The sequence below is a fragment of the Brienomyrus brachyistius genome, unplaced genomic scaffold (genome assembly GCF_023856365.1).
Source record: "Brienomyrus brachyistius isolate T26 unplaced genomic scaffold, BBRACH_0.4 scaffold38, whole genome shotgun sequence".
NCBI lineage: Eukaryota > Metazoa > Chordata > Actinopteri > Osteoglossiformes > Mormyridae > Brienomyrus > Brienomyrus brachyistius.
Window position 1 is genome coordinate 224,022 of NW_026042313.1, and position 15,116 is coordinate 239,137.

General features: G+C 41.7%; 2 protein-coding genes across 3 annotated transcripts; one reads left to right on the top strand and one right to left on the bottom strand.

Annotated features, from left to right (window-relative positions):
- Positions 1-7,203: 7,203 nt before the first annotated feature.
- On the bottom strand, positions 7,204-9,705 carry LOC125722351 (serine/threonine-protein kinase PLK3-like). Its single transcript, XM_048998503.1, has 10 exons — positions 9,551-9,705; positions 9,333-9,428; positions 9,119-9,235; positions 8,907-9,036; positions 8,647-8,725; positions 8,449-8,544; positions 8,011-8,115; positions 7,722-7,845; positions 7,497-7,629; positions 7,204-7,314 (listed from the first exon to the last, which is right to left on the bottom strand). Exons 1-7 carry the CDS (start codon positions 9,656-9,658, stop codon positions 8,088-8,090), a joined length of 654 nt encoding a protein of 217 aa, XP_048854460.1. The 5' UTR covers positions 9,659-9,705; the 3' UTR covers positions 7,204-7,314; positions 7,497-7,629; positions 7,722-7,845; positions 8,011-8,087.
- A 578-nt stretch (positions 9,706-10,283) lies between these two features.
- Positions 10,284-15,116, top strand: LOC125722346 (serine/threonine-protein kinase PLK3-like). Of its 2 annotated transcripts, none has more exons than XM_048998497.1 (10): positions 10,284-11,472; positions 12,922-13,017; positions 13,115-13,231; positions 13,314-13,443; positions 13,625-13,703; positions 13,806-13,901; positions 14,141-14,339; positions 14,505-14,628; positions 14,721-14,853; positions 15,036-15,116. In XM_048998497.1, the coding sequence occupies exons 2-10, from the start codon at positions 12,946-12,948 to the stop codon at positions 15,043-15,045; spliced, it is 960 nt and encodes a 319-aa protein (XP_048854454.1). In that variant the 5' UTR covers positions 10,284-11,472; positions 12,922-12,945; the 3' UTR covers positions 15,046-15,116. The 2 variants fall into 2 exon arrangements, with proteins under 2 accessions (XP_048854454.1, XP_048854453.1); XM_048998496.1 differs by lacking the exon at positions 10,284-11,472 and adding an exon at positions 12,602-12,799.

Sequence of the window (15,116 nt, forward strand, 5' to 3'; positions counted from 1 at the left end):
CCCCATTACCCACCCCACACACAGGACATGGACCCAGCATGAGGTCTCCCCCATTACTCACCCCACACACAGCGCATGGACCCAGCATGAGGTCTCCCCCATTACTCACCCCACACACAGCGCATGGACCCAGCATGAGGTTGCCCACGCGATCTCCCCTTTACTGCTCGAGCAGAGCACACGCACATCAACAAATGTCAAGGCATTAAGTGCATTCAAACAACTTCTCAGGACAGTTATAGGCTTGTCAGAACTCGCCCTCTAGTGGTTTGGACACATACATCCAAGTTTTTAATAGAGTAAAAGGACCTCCAATAGAAGAAACAAACGTGTAAGATCAAACAAAAACCGCTTGTTAAATTCCAAAAAAGACAAAACACACATTTTCCCATAAAAATGACTGTCATGCTCTCAAATAGCTTGCTCACTCATCGCAGAAAAATGTCAGTTAGCATTCTGTAAACACGTGCTGTTTTTCATCTCCAGAGTTTTTGAAGAAAACCACTGAATGAAAAGTTACCCTCGTTTGAAAGCTTGATCTCCTATGTATACGAATCAATCACTGTCATTCTTCGTTGTCAAGTATTTTTAAAATATACGCTCTGCTTCCCTGCAAGCATATCAATTTTTACGCACTGAACCTTTGCCCATGGTTATGTTTCACTATAATAAACTTTTTGTATGAACATCAAATTACAGTGTCACTTGTTCTGTCCAATAGAGGTGTGTCTAAGGTTTGAGAAATGGTATGGGATGTGCTGATTCGCCATTGTTTTTCGCACTGGGGACAGAAACGCGCAAATGCTTCTCTGCCGGCGCAGTATCTGTGGGAGTGTCTCGAGTTCGCATTGCTCAGATAATCTCGGTGAGTTTTCCCAATTATTTTCGCACAACATTTTTGAGTGAAGAAAAATGGCTCGGAAGACGTTCATGTTTGAGGAAGCACAGAAGAAGATTTTGGAAGTGAGGCATCCATCGCTGACTCCGTTGATTCGATGGAGGTGGACGCTTTTTTGCACGGAGAGGATGCAACATTTTGCTCTTCAATTCTATAGATTTTTATAATTCTGTGATTCAGCAATTCATAATTAACATTTGCTTTGGTGATAATTGTATTGTGGTACATTGGGAAAAGTTACGCATCGCCTTTGTCGGGCTTTGTTTGGGCAAAGTTACGTGGGGCATTTGTCGGGCTTCGTTTGCATAAAGAAAATGTACATATTTTTGTTGCCTAGATCCTAAATATTTTTCCTTTTTCTTTGTTTTAGCCCCCAAAGCTTCATCATCCTTACAGTCATCGCCAGAAGAGGCAGAGGCCTCTCACACAGAAACGCTTTCGGGCGCAGCAGGACACAGCAGCAGTGCTTCCAGAGCCACAGAAGCAGATGTGCGTCCCAGTGGCCATCACTGACACTTCTGTTGTGGACTCCAGGCTGAAGGCCACACAGGGCAGGAAGTATTGTGTGCACTGCCACTCCGAGAAGCTAAGCCACAAGACAATTTACAAATGCTTAGCATGCATTGTGCCACTCTACATAGTTGCAGACCGAATCTGTTTCACAGAGTGGCATTTGCAGAAAAACACATAGAGGTTGTGGCAGTGCAACTTGAAATTTCTTATGGTGTTTTGTGTGTGAATAATAGTTTTTTTCCCAGCATGTGTGGTGATGTTGTGTGACAAAATGTTTCTTATGACCCATGGGTGGTAATGCATTTATAAATAAAGAGGCTATCCCAAGAAAGTTTTTCTGAATTGCTAAAACACATTTCCTTAAATCTCCTCTCCTTTAATCAAACCACTAAGCACAAACGCTCAAATACAACTCACAAAACCTTACACTCGTCCTGCAAAATCAAACAATCTTCTCAAACCTACAGTATATTATCTTTGCCCAAAGACAAACACTGCTTTCAGATCATACATCAAGCCTATGGCTTAAATAAACACTACTGAACAGTCATTACACACTAAAGGACAAAGCCAAAAAGTAAACACACGAGAGGCATATTACAGTAAAATGTTGTGCAACTGCCAAGCCAGAGTCACAGAAGAATATTCATTCTGCCTCATCACCATGTCTCAGGGCTGGGACTAGCGATGCTATCCCTTGTTGGGCGATGCAGAAGGTATCCTCTGTGTGACCCATTTGTACCTTGATGTCGAATTTCAACTCCAATTCACCTATGGCACGTATTCTATGTTCTAGTCACTGTTTGGCTTCTTCAAATGTTTAGAAGTGTGTGCGAACAATTTTAAGTTATTGTGTTTAAATGTTTAAATTAACCTTGGCATATTTTTAGACTGGGGGGGAAAGCAGAGGAAAGCCCTTGACAACACATGGAGAACATTCCAGGCTCGGCCCACTGTCAGGGTCCATGGCTGGCATAGTTCATGAACTACAAACACTCAGATTCAGATCCCACCTATAGTGGGATCGTCGTAAAGTAGTGGAGAGGATTGCCGTATAATGAACTCCCATAGATAAATGGGGAGGTTAACTGTTAGGCTGAAGAAACTGTTATTAATCATTTTGTTATCACTCCTGTATGATCAGCAATGAATGTAAATATGTATATACATTATTTTGTTTTCCTCTACCCTCATTCTTTAGATTATATTAATAATAGCATTCCCACCTTAGCAAAACCAGAACTTTCTCTTCTTGTTCTCACCTCCCTATTCTGCGTGACTCTTGCGCCTCCCACTGACTATAAATAAAGGAGCCAAGGGGAACCACCCTTTGTAACACATTCTGCTGTAGTTTGCATTGCAGAGAGTGTGGGTACCCTTGCAAGTAAAACTATAAAGTGTGTGTCTCGTAAAGTGTGGAGTTGGCGTGGAAACGCAGGGCGCTTTCCCCAATATTAACTGATAGTGCTGCAGTCCAACATCCATAACATACACTTCTTCATGATTCTACTCTTTCCAGCTGTCGGATTAGGCCGTGGTGGCTTTATGGTTAGGGAAGTGCACTTGTAGTTGAAACACTGTAGGTTCGAATCCCCGACCAGCAAAGCCTCACTGAGATACTGACCCCCAAGTACTGCTCCCTGGGCGCTGAATTTGCTGCCCCCTGCTATGTCACATATGGGTTAAATACAGAGAATGCATTTTGTAGTTGTGCACCATGTGCTGTGGTATGTTGACAATTAATTGCTAAATTCTAATTCGAAATTAGGCAGTCAATCCCTGCAGTTCCTTCATGTTGCAATTTTGCAGGCAGGGCATTGTCAGCGATGTCTTTTCCTTTTCTGTGTTGGATCCAGGATCTCGTCGTTTCAGATGGTCCTCCCACCACCTTTGACATGGCAGCTGTTGTCACATGTTGAGACAGAGCTCTGCTCACTAGGGTGACGACTAAAGGATCTACACAGCAGAAGATTAGTATCAGAGTCAGATTAATCACAGCTCCTAAGAAAAGCCCTTTCATAACAGCTTGCTGCCAACCTCCCCACATATCATACCACCAATCCAAACATTCCTGTGTGTTGAGCTGCATCTCTTGCCATTTCACCCTGAATCCCCTGTGATTTAACACGCGGAGGTGTACTCGGTCTGCTGGGGAGATGACTGGCTCCCCCTGGTCGGTGCTGTCTCTTGTCATCTGTGCTGCCTCCTTGTCCTGTTTGAATATAGCTTTATATATTTCGGTTAGACTCCTTATGTACTTCAACTCATGCAAATCTGAAGACCATCCATTGTGAAAATGTCAACCGGTGACTGAGGTGCTTCAACAGTAAAGGAGAGATCGCATGCAGAGCTGATATTCTATAGCTTCTTAGTCTAAGTAAAAATAAAATTTTCTCGTCATATAAGAACCAAGTCTCTGGCTGGAAATTTCCACAAAACAGCCATTTAGTTATTTCTAGAAAAATATACAGAGCCAATGAAGGAACCAGATGTCACAGTAACACAGGTCTGCCCTGGTGCCTTAGGATACGTCTGTCTAAACATGAGTGAGGAGATGGATGCACAGTTCTATAGAGGCCTCTGAAGAGAATAAATGATCCCAATATTATGTTGAGAGAGATGGTTAATTCCGTTTTAATCCAGACTGGGTTCAGAGCACCTGTTCTGCCGTTGATCTTTTGCATGCGTGTTACCATGTATTAGTTTACTCTGAATTTTGATTACTTGGCAAACTAAAACATTTTTGGTCGTATTTTTTTATTCCTAAATTTAAAGTAATTGTACAGTACAATAATATGTTTTCCCCGCCATGCTTTGTCTTGCTTCTGCAGGTTATGCTTGCATTGAACTTGCTTTGTAGAAAATAAGTGTCATGCCCGGCTCATACGCTCCTCGTGTGTGCCATGCCCCCTGATTACCCACGTGTGCTTCCCTGATCATCTCCTGCTGTGTCCGATTACTTTGATTAGTCCCGTCCTATTTAAGTGCTGATCTTACCTGTTCCCCGTGTCCGTCATTGTAGTTTGTTGTGGATCTTGTGTGGTTTGATGTTCCCTGCTCCCGATTCCCTAATTAAACCCCGAGTTTACCCCGATCTCGACCTGTCTGCCTGCTCCTTTCACGCCTGCCCACACGATCGCCGCTTACCGCCGTCCTGCTCGCAACCGCTACGCCGTGATCGTGACAGGGGCCATTCGCGAATCAGTTCTGAATGGTGCACAACCTTAGTTCTTATGTTAAATCATGTTTTTTTTTTCTGACAGCCCAGATAAATGAAATAAAAAAGAATTTTCTTTTGTTGCTTAAGAATTTTGCACAGTCCTATATACAGTATAGCAATTTTTAAAGCTTTTTTTTTTCATTTCTTTTAAAGAGGCTGCAATAAGTAGCATTAACATCTGTATAAAGAAAAGGCTAAGCAGAAATGTAACAAACTGCATAATGTGATGTAGTGCATGTTCATGTATAAATGTAACAAACTGTATATGATGCAGTGCATGTTCATGTATAAATGTTTAAATGTAACAAACTGTATAATAATGTGATGCAGTGCATGTTCATGTATAAATGTAACAAACTGTATAATAATGTGATGCAGTGCATGTTCATGTATAAATGTAACAAACTGCACAATAATGTGATGCAGTGCATGTTCATGTATAAATGTAACAAACTGTATAATAATGAGATGCAGTGCATATTCATGTATAAATGTAACATCAGGAGGGGTCCATCACAGCCCCACCACCATCTCTTGTTCAAACCCTTTGGTCTTCTCATTTTCATTAGTAAGCTCCCGATCACCGTAACTGATCTGCATTTGAGACATTTTTCCCGCATCTCATTTTCACAATAAGCTGATAATACTAATAATACTACTGTAATGATAGTATTACAGTAGACTTACTCTTTAAAGCCAGATGGCAGTGGTCACATACTGATGAACGGTTGGGCAGCAAATGCATTTAATGTGGCTAGATAGCAAATAAACTGATTCACCATTTACTCTCATTTGCATCAATTAAAATGTTTGCTGGAAATGTAAATGTAAGCAGTAAAGCTACATTTTACGTTCTTTAAGAAAGTTTAAGAAAGAACAGTTAAACTGTATTTTGAGTGTGGTTAGAAGATCCAGTATTTCAGAAAACTTAAGAATTGTGTAATATGAGAGACTAGCGAGTCTAATATCAGACTGACTGCGCTGAGCTTGTCTGAGAGAGATGATTAGCGAATGGCCTCCCACAGTGTCTCAGCACTCCGTACAAAGAACTTCATATGCTCAGCATATGTTCCTGTTTATCTAATTGTTCTTATTTTAACTGGCTGTGAAGGAGTAAATGAATAAACTTTGCCTGTAGAGTGAACTGGTTACTATGGTTCGGGGCAGCTTTTATTAGACATTGTAGACACCACGTTAGTCTATCAAGAGAGTAAGACCGATCGCTAAGGGTGTCATCTGAGTAAAAACAAAGTTACCTCAAAATAGCCAACCAATCACGAGCCAGTACGCATCAAGGCCAACATCTGATTGGAATGCACCATTACTATGCGGTGAAAGGTTAATAGCTAATCACTGATAAACTCAAACACGAACAGCATGCCAAGCAGACTATCTGTTCCCTTCCCTCCATGTTGTCCTTCCAACTGATTGCTCAATGACAATATTTTAAAATGTGGACTTCCTAATTACTATAACATAATTTCTATTTGTTAGATTGTTGTTGCGATTACTTATTTATTTACTTACTTATTGTTATTGAATGTCATATTTATTTATTTATTTATTTATATGTTATTCTTGTTATTTTATTTCTTATTGATTAAAAACAAAGTCATTGAGAAAGTTTATGAAATTCTGTATTTTTTCTATTTTTAGATATTCATTATCTTACAGTCGCATGAATGAATGAATATTCATTCATTACTTTACATCTTACAGTCCCAATAAGAGTTAAAACTGCAACCCCCCACCCACCCATCATTCTTTCTTTACTTTCCAGCCCAAAATAATTTCTACAACATAAGTAAAGGACAACTATCAGTAACACGTAGGTACATGTAGGATTTTCCGTTGTTAGTTGTCCTGTACATACGAAAGTAGTCTTCCAGCTCCTGTCAAGCGCTCATTTTCGGACACAAAATACATACTGTGTGACAAAATGCATTATTCAATGACAAAATCAAGTAATGCCTTGAATTTTGTCCAGAGAAAGACATACTACAGTTACATTTTGTCCACAGAAGCATAAATACATTACTGTCTTTGGTGCCCCGAAATCAACAGGAATGTTTCATTTTGTACACAGAACTGATATTAGCACCTAGCATATCATGTTCAGAAGGTTGAATATATCTGCTTTCGTGAATGAAAAAGGGCATTTCATCCACAAAATGCATTTTGTCAAAGAAACAAGTTCATTGCGTGCAGGAAATGCACTTTGTGAGTGAAAGAAATGCATTTAGTAGAGGGGCGTAGTACCTTCCAATAACCAGGAGGTGGAGAGCCAACTTTGATTTTGGTAATCCCAATTGACTTTGGCACATATAGGAAAATATAATTTTCAAAATAACATGAGTCTTATGCAATTTACCCAAGTAATACAAGCTCTTTAGGTGACACACAAAGAATCAATTCCCATCAACATAGTGTCAGAACACATATACTCAGTGACCAAACAATTAAGCAGAACAGACTGAGTGGTGAAAATGAAATCTGCATGAGATTGTCTAGTGTGTTCTTGGTATGAATGTGGCCATAATCATACAAGAAAAAAACTGAATCCATGCCTGAATGCTTGAAACACAAAAGAACTTTATTGAAACAGGAGTGGACAGGGAGCTGGGGGAGGCACTCAGGTGTGGGGCGTCACTGCACTTGCTGAGTACAGCCTGCCTACAGGTCCCTGTGCAGAAAAATAGAGGTTTTCAGTTAACATGGCATTCACTAGAGTTCAAGGACGACTACACTAATATTCAATATACCCCAGCTTTATCCATGCAAATCACCAAGACAAGCTTAAGCTACAGAATGGTAACAGAGATGGAACAGGACAAGGATTCACTATTGTGAACAGCATATCTTTACCTCAACCACTTTGACCAACTGGACCAGGTCAATTTGTTCATTGGTCTGTTGACATCCTCTAGAACACGGAGTGACTCCACAGGCTGGGGGATCTCAAGTCCACTCTGCTCGGCATCCTCCCGTAAAGGCTCAACTGCGAGAAAGCATGGATTTGCCAAGTCATGCATCTGAGCCTGAGGAACTGAGAGATGATCTACTAGTAGGATTTATGTCGATGGAATTTACCTCTGGATCGCTTTTTTCGTATCAGGCGCATGAAACGGTTGAAAATCTTTTTGAATGGGTTGACTGATTTATGCTTTGGTGGTGTATTGCAGCTACTAGCTGGCAGTGTCTTTGGAGTGAAGCCCTAGGGTATTAGTTTAATATGCATCAGTTAAGCAAACCAATTCCATACATCCATCCATGCATCCATCCATCTTTTGTTACTGTAATTTTAAAGGAAGGGTAAGTACCAGTGACCTCAGCAGACCAGCTAATCATCCACATCCCACCAGTTTGCAAGTGGACCAACCTTTGTGAAGAACTTGTGGCGACGGACATTCGATAGTGACGGGCGATCCCGTGGGTCGATTCTAAATATCTTGCCCATCAGTTTCCCAGCTTCAATAGAGAGATTCTGCGGTAGAATAAATTTGGCTTCCTTTATATTCTTGAGCATCTCCCAGTAATTGTCATCGTAGAATGCGATTTCCCCAACCAGAAGCTGGTACCTGTAGTAAGAAAGGCAGCAAAGGTGTTTGAGGTCTTTCACATTTGACATAAAAATGCTGTGCTTCCAAAAGAGCAATTCCTTTCAGCTGTGTGCCAGTATTCATTTTTCTTTTCACTTTCAAGAAGAAAAAAAAAACATATTTATGTATGTTAGACACGTGTCTTCTTAAAATGTTAGACAGATTTTATTAGCCATGCTGATCTTTGGCCGGGAGGGGGGTTGACAGGGTATACGTACATGACACAGCCCAGTGCCCAGACGTCCGCTTCCGTTCCATGGCCCTCTCGTTTCCACACTTCTGGAGCCATGTAGACGGGAGTACCACACACTTCTCTACAACACACACAAATGGAAAACGTTAAGCGCACATGTGCTTTAGCTTGCTGTATAAACAAATTTGAAAGCTTAGCCAGGAATTCTGCAAAAAACACCTACTTCTCCCTCGGCTTCAGCTTGACCGCCAGTCCGAAATCCCCAATTTTCAGTTCCATTTGGTCATTGATAAATAAATTTTCTGAAAGACAAACAAATTTGCATTAAGGATAGACTCAAATACTTTGCCAAACTGCAGACTTTACCAAATTGATAAATTAACACTACACAGAAATCCAGACGACCTACACTCGCAATGCCATGTGAAATGCCAGCATTATTATACAGAAAATTGAGTAAAGCGTGAGTGCATGTACACATACCCAACTTGATGTCCCTGTGGACGTAACCTTGCCGGTGGATGTATGTTAACCCTGAAATCAGCTGGTTAATGTAGTATCGCACTTCGGGCTCAGTCAAAGTCCCCCGAGCTTTTAAAATGTCACCGAGTGTCTGGGCAGGGAGAAACAGGGGCAGCCTGATCTATCACAAAGTCTTTGCCTTAGTAAGACGTCTACAAAAGTCAGGGACTCACCTGCCCACTGCACAACTCCATGAAAATATACATGAATTTGTCATCTTCGAAAGAGTGGGAGAACCCCACCACATTCTTGTGCCGCAGTGTTTTTAAAATCTGTACTTCTTCACAGACCTGAGTGAAATGTCAAACACACCATCTCATAAAGTAAAAGGGAAATGCAGATAAACTGAAAAGAGGGATGACATCAAGCACAATCCATACCACATACCTCCTCCACTCCCCAGGAATATAGCCGGATGACCTTAACAGCATAGGTGTCGCCAGTTTCAAGATCGGTCATCTTATAGCATTTGCCACAAGCGCCCTAAAAAACATGTCCTCAATATGTTAACAATAAAGAACATTTCTGACTGACCCTGTTCAAGCATCTCCTCTCTGCAGAAAAATATCAACTGCGATCACTTTCTACAACATTGTGGTGCACACCTGTCCCAAAAGCTCATCCCTGCCGTAGGACCTTAATGTCTTGGGATCTACCAGAATCTCAGGCACTTCCGATGCCATCTGAGCGCGGGAAGGTTCACTGACAGACATGATTTCACCAGAAGAGAAGCGCGATCCGTAACTAACCCGTGGAATACTCGAAATGGGTAGTGAGCGCTCGCGTTCTAAATTACGTGTACACTGCGTCATCAGTCTTAGAACGCAGCCAAGGCAGCCACGCGATTCGAACTTGTTAGATGGATTACGTCACCACATTGAAAATTACATGGACGGAAAAAGAAGTGAACTTGCTAAGACAATGCAACTAAACACGGATAAAAACTTTTATTACAATCAACTTTATTGAAGAAAAAAAATGTGTACACCAAACATTCAGTTTCGGTAATGCAATAACACATGCTCGGGAGTAAAGCCTTAGAGCAGAGGCCAGGCGGACCGCGGTCCGGGTCCGTACCCAGAAGCTGTCCCATACGGAGCTGGACCGATAGTCAAAACAAAAGGTTATGATTTAGAACCTGACTGGGCGCTTTTATTTTGTCGGCGCAGCTTTTATAGTCTTTTCGGTAGCGGTTTAGCACTAGAACCGCCGTTTCCCACGCCAACGAACGTTAACTGCCAAGCAAGACGCAACTCGCCGTATGCAGCCCTGTCTTTGCGCTAATGTGCCATTAGTGTTAATAGCACCAGCGAAGCTACTGGTGTTCCTTGTTCCTAACAGAGTGGCTTTTCTGTCCTGAAATCGTAAAGCTTTCAAACACAGCATGTATTATATAACATGTTGTTTATTGGTGATTTCATGCTCGTCGAAGTTTCCGCTTTTTAACAACTGTATAAAGTAATGTTATTTATTATATAAATCAACTCAGGTGAAACAAATGTACGTTTCCAGGGTCGCCGAACCTCGTGTATCTGGCGTGAGACTCACGCTTTCAGACTCACGCAGGAAATCTTACCGCAAATCTATATTATTTCATTATAAACCAAAAATGTTATACGTCAAAAATGTAATTACACGATTAGATACCTGAAAAAGTCAGATATCGGTTACATGCAATGTTTATACAACTAATAGGCTACTAAAATATACCACATTAAATAGTTAGACATTTTGATCTTCTGAACCTTTGCTTCAAGAATTTTAAGTAAACGGCCAACAACCGCTTTATTTACTTCCGCCCTTCTTCCTTCTCTTTATTCCCTTTTCGTTTTTGAAATCCCGAATTGGGGCGGACATTGTTCACGTGTGGCAAATATCTAGCCCGCTAGCTAACAAGCATATCGTACTGTATAAGTAATGTCTAAGCCGTTAAGTTTGCTGCTGCAACATTCGGGCTTAATGAACTAGGTTCATATCTTGTCTTCCTGAAGAAAGGCCCCGAATCTGGACTAAACCGATTTTCACCACGTAAGAGGGTCTCCTACACTGAGATCATTCCCATATATATACCATAGAGATAATTTATATATGGTTTCCAAAGGAGCGTAGTTTAGGTAACCTTGTCCTATCCACGTGTATAAAATGAGTTTTTACCTATCGTTTCTGGTGCGCATTTCACCTGTCTGTCAGGTGCCGCACTTTACATTCCGTTACAACAATGTGCATGGATGTAAATAAATGTAAACAGCTGAAAGTGGGACTGATCTCAATGTAGCCCTCCTGCGTGGTGAAAATCGGCGTCTTTCTTCAGGAAGACAAGATATCAACCTACTTCACCAAGCCCGAATGTTGGAGCAGCTTAGACTTTACCTACTTACAAAGTACGTTAGCTATCTGGCTAGATATATGCTACACGTGAACAGTGTGCGACACAAGTCGGGATTTCAAAAACGAAAAGGGAATAAAGAGAGGGAAGAGGGACGGAAGTAAAGAAAGCGGTTGTTGGACGTTTGCTTTCATACAAAAGGTCAGTTTTTTTTTGTTTCCTGGGCAATTGCTTAGAATGTACAATAGCCTATATTAACAGCACGACCGCGCAGAATAGTGCGATCTTTAGTGTAATATAGTTTGTTTCGATGCGTTAGGCTGCAGCACCTTGCAGCAAGAGCGTGTACGATCTTCCGTTTACTATTCTAAGAAAAAAAAGAAAAACTAAAATTGTATTAAGCCAACTGCCTTTGGCAGGGGTATTCAACTAAAATGTAAAGACATCCAGTTAGAGAAAATTCTTGAAGCAAAGGTTCAGAAGATCAAAATGTCTAACTATTTATGCATGCATGCATGCATAACATTTTTGGTTCAATGAAATAATATAGATTTGCGGTAAGATTTCCTGCGTGAGTCTGAAAGCGTGAGTCTCACGCCAGATACACGAGGTTCGGCGACCCTGGAAACGTACATTTGTTTCACCTGAGTTGATTTATATAATAAATAACATTACTTTATACAGTTGTTAAAAAGCGGAAACTTCGACGAGCATGAAATCACCAATAAACAACATGTTATATAATACATGCTGTGTTTGAAAGCTTTACGATTTCAGGACAGAAAAGCCACTCTGTTAGGAACAAGGAACACCAGTAGCTTCGCTGGTGCTATTAACACTAATGGCACATTAGCGCAAAGACAGGGCTGCATACGGCGAGTTGCGTCTTGCTTGGCAGTTAACGTTCGTTGGCGTGGGAAACGGCGGTTCTAGTGCTAAACCGCTACCGAAAAGACTATAAAAGCTGCGCCGACAAAATAAAAGCGCCCAGTCAGGTTCTAAATCATAACCTTTTGTTTTGACTATCGGTCCAGCTCCGTATGGGACAGCTTCTGGGTACGGACCCGGACCGCAGTCCGCCTAGCCTCTGCTCTAAGGCTTTACTCCCGAGCATGTGTTACTGCATTACCGAAACTGAATGTTTGGTGTACACATTTTTTTTCTTCAATAAAGTTGATTGTAATAAAAGTTTTTATCCGTGTTTAGTTGCATTGTCTTAGCAAGTTCACTTCTTTTTCCATCCATGTAATTTTCAATGTGGTGACGTAATCCATCTAACAAGTTCCAATCGCGTGGCTGCCTTGGCCGCGTTCTAAGACTGATGACGCAGTGTACACGTAATTTAGAACGCGAGCGCTCACTACCCATTTCGAGTATTCCACGGGTTAGTTACGGATCGCGCTTCTCTTCTGGTGAAATCATGTCTGTCAGTGAACCTTCCCGCGCTCAGATGGCATCGGAAGTGCCTGAGATTCTGGTAGATCCCAAGACATTAAGGTCCTACGGCAGGGATGAGCTTTTGGGACAGGTGTGCACCACAATGTTGTAGAAAGTGATCGCAGTTGATATTTTTCTGCAGAGAGGAGATGCTTGAACAGGGTCAGTCAGAAATGTTCTTTATTGTTAACATATTGAGGACATGTTTTTTAGGGCGCTTGTGGCAAATGCTATAAGATGACCGATCTTGAAACTGGCGACACCTATGCTGTTAAGGTCATCCGGCTATATTCCTGGGGAGTGGAGGAGGTATGTGGTATGGATTGTGCTTGATGTCATCCCTCTTTTCAGTTTATCTGCATTTCCCTTTTACTTTATGAGATGGTGTGTTTGACATTTCACTCAGGTCTGTGAAGAAGTACAGATTTTAAAAACACTGCGGCACAAGAATGTGGTGGGGTTCTCCCACTCTTTCGAAGATGACAAATTCATGTATATTTTCATGGAGTTGTGCAGTGGGCAGGTGAGTCCCTGACTTTTGTAGACGTCTTACTAAGGCAAAGACTTTGTGATAGATCAGGCTGCCCCTGTTTCTCCCTGCCCAGACACTCGGTGACATTTTAAAAGCTCGGGGGACTTTGACTGAGCCCGAAGTGCGATACTACATTAACCAGCTGATTTCAGGGTTAACATACATCCACCGGCAAGGTTACGTCCACAGGGACATCAAGTTGGGTATGTGTACATGCACTCACGCTTTACTCAATTTTCTGTATAATAATGCTGGCATTTCACATGGCATTGCGAGTGTAGGTCGTCTGGATTTCTGTGTAGTGTTAATTTATCAATTTGGTAAAGTCTGCAGTTTGGCAAAGTATTTGAGTCTATCCTTTATGCAAATTTGTTTGTCTTTCAGAAAATTTATTTATCAATGACCAAATGGAACTGAAAATTGGGGATTTCGGACTGGCGGTCAAGCTGGAGCCGAGGGAGAAGTAGGTGTTTTTTGCAGAATTCCTGGCTAAGCTTTCAAATTTGTTTATACAGCAAGCTAAAGCACATGTGCGCTTAACGTTTTCCATTTGTGTGTGTTGTAGAGAAGTGTGTGGTACTCCCGTCTACATGGCTCCAGAAGTGTGGAAACGAGAGGGCCATGGAACGGAAGCGGACGTCTGGGCACTGGGCTGTGTCATGTACGTATACCCTGTCAACCCCCCTCCCGGCCAAAGATCAGCATGGCTAATAAAATCTGTCTAACATTTTAAGAAGACACGTGTCTAACATACATAAATATGTTTTTTTTTTCTTCTTGAAAGAGAAAAGAAAAATGAATACTGGCACACAGCTGAAAGGAATTGCTCTTTTGGAAGCACAGCATTTTTATGTCAAATGTGAAAGACCTCAAACACCTTTGCTGCCTTTCTTACTACAGGTACCAGCTTCTGGTTGGGGAAATCGCATTCTACGATGACGATTACTGGGAGATGCTCAAGAATATAAAGGAAGCCAAATTTATTCTACCGCAGAATCTCTCTATTGAAGCTGGGAAACTGATGGGCAAGATATTTAGAATCGACCCACGGGATCGCCCGTCACTATCGAATGTCCGTCGCCACAAGTTCTTCACAAAGGTTGGTCCACTTGCAAACTGGTGGGATGTGGATGATTAGCTGGTCTGCTGAGGTCACTGGTACTTACCCTTCCTTTAAAATTACAGTAACAAAAGATGGATGGATGCATGGATGGATGTATGGAATTGGTTTGCTTAACTGATGCATATTAAACTAATACCCTAGGGCTTCACTCCAAAGACACTGCCAGCTAGTAGCTGCAATACACCACCAAAGCATAAAGCAGTCAACCCATTCAAAAAGATTTTCAACCGTTTCATGCGCCTGATACGAAAAAAGCGATCCAGAGGTAAATTCCATCGACATAAATCCTACTAGTAGATCATCTCTCAGTTCCTCAGGCTCAGATGCATGACTTGGCAAATCCATGCTTTCTCGCAGTTGAGCCTTTACGGGAGGATGCCGAGCAGAGTGGACTTGAGATCCCCCAGCCTGTGGAGTCACTCCGTGTTCTAGAGGATGTCAACAGACCAATGAACAAATTGACCTGGTCCAGTTGGTCAAAGTGGTTGAGGTAAAGATATGCTGTTCACAATAGTGAATCCTTGTCCTGTTCCATCTCTGTTACCATTCTGTAGCTTAAGCTTGTCTTGGTGATTTGCATGGATAAAGCTGGGGTATATTGAATATTAGTGTAGTCGTCCTTGAACTCTAGTGAATGCCATGTTAACTGAAAACCTCTATTTTTCTACACAGGGACCTGTAGGCAGGCTGTACTCAGCAAGTGCAGTGACGCCCCACACCTGAGTGCCTCCCCCAGCTCCCTGTCCACTCCTG

Coding starts and splice junctions, on each gene's coding strand:
- LOC125722351 (XM_048998503.1), bottom strand. CDS start 9,658: ATGTCTGTCAGTGAACCTTCCCGCGCTCAGATGGCATCGGAAGTGCCT. Junction 9,429..9,550: donor GGGATGAGCTTTTGGGACAG/GTGTGCACCACA, acceptor CATGTTTTTTAG/GGCGCTTGTGGCAAATGCTA. Junction 8,116..8,448: donor TGGGCACTGGGCTGTGTCAT/GTACGTATACCC, acceptor ATTCTACCGCAG/AATCTCTCTATTGAAGCTGG.
- LOC125722346 (XM_048998496.1), top strand. CDS start 12,692: ATGTCTGTCAGTGAACCTTCCCGCGCTCAGATGGCATCGGAAGTGCCT. Junction 13,232..13,313: donor TGGAGTTGTGCAGTGGGCAG/GTGAGTCCCTGA, acceptor CTCCCTGCCCAG/ACACTCGGTGACATTTTAAA. Junction 14,629..14,720: donor ACGAAAAAAGCGATCCAGAG/GTAAATTCCATC, acceptor GCTTTCTCGCAG/TTGAGCCTTTACGGGAGGAT.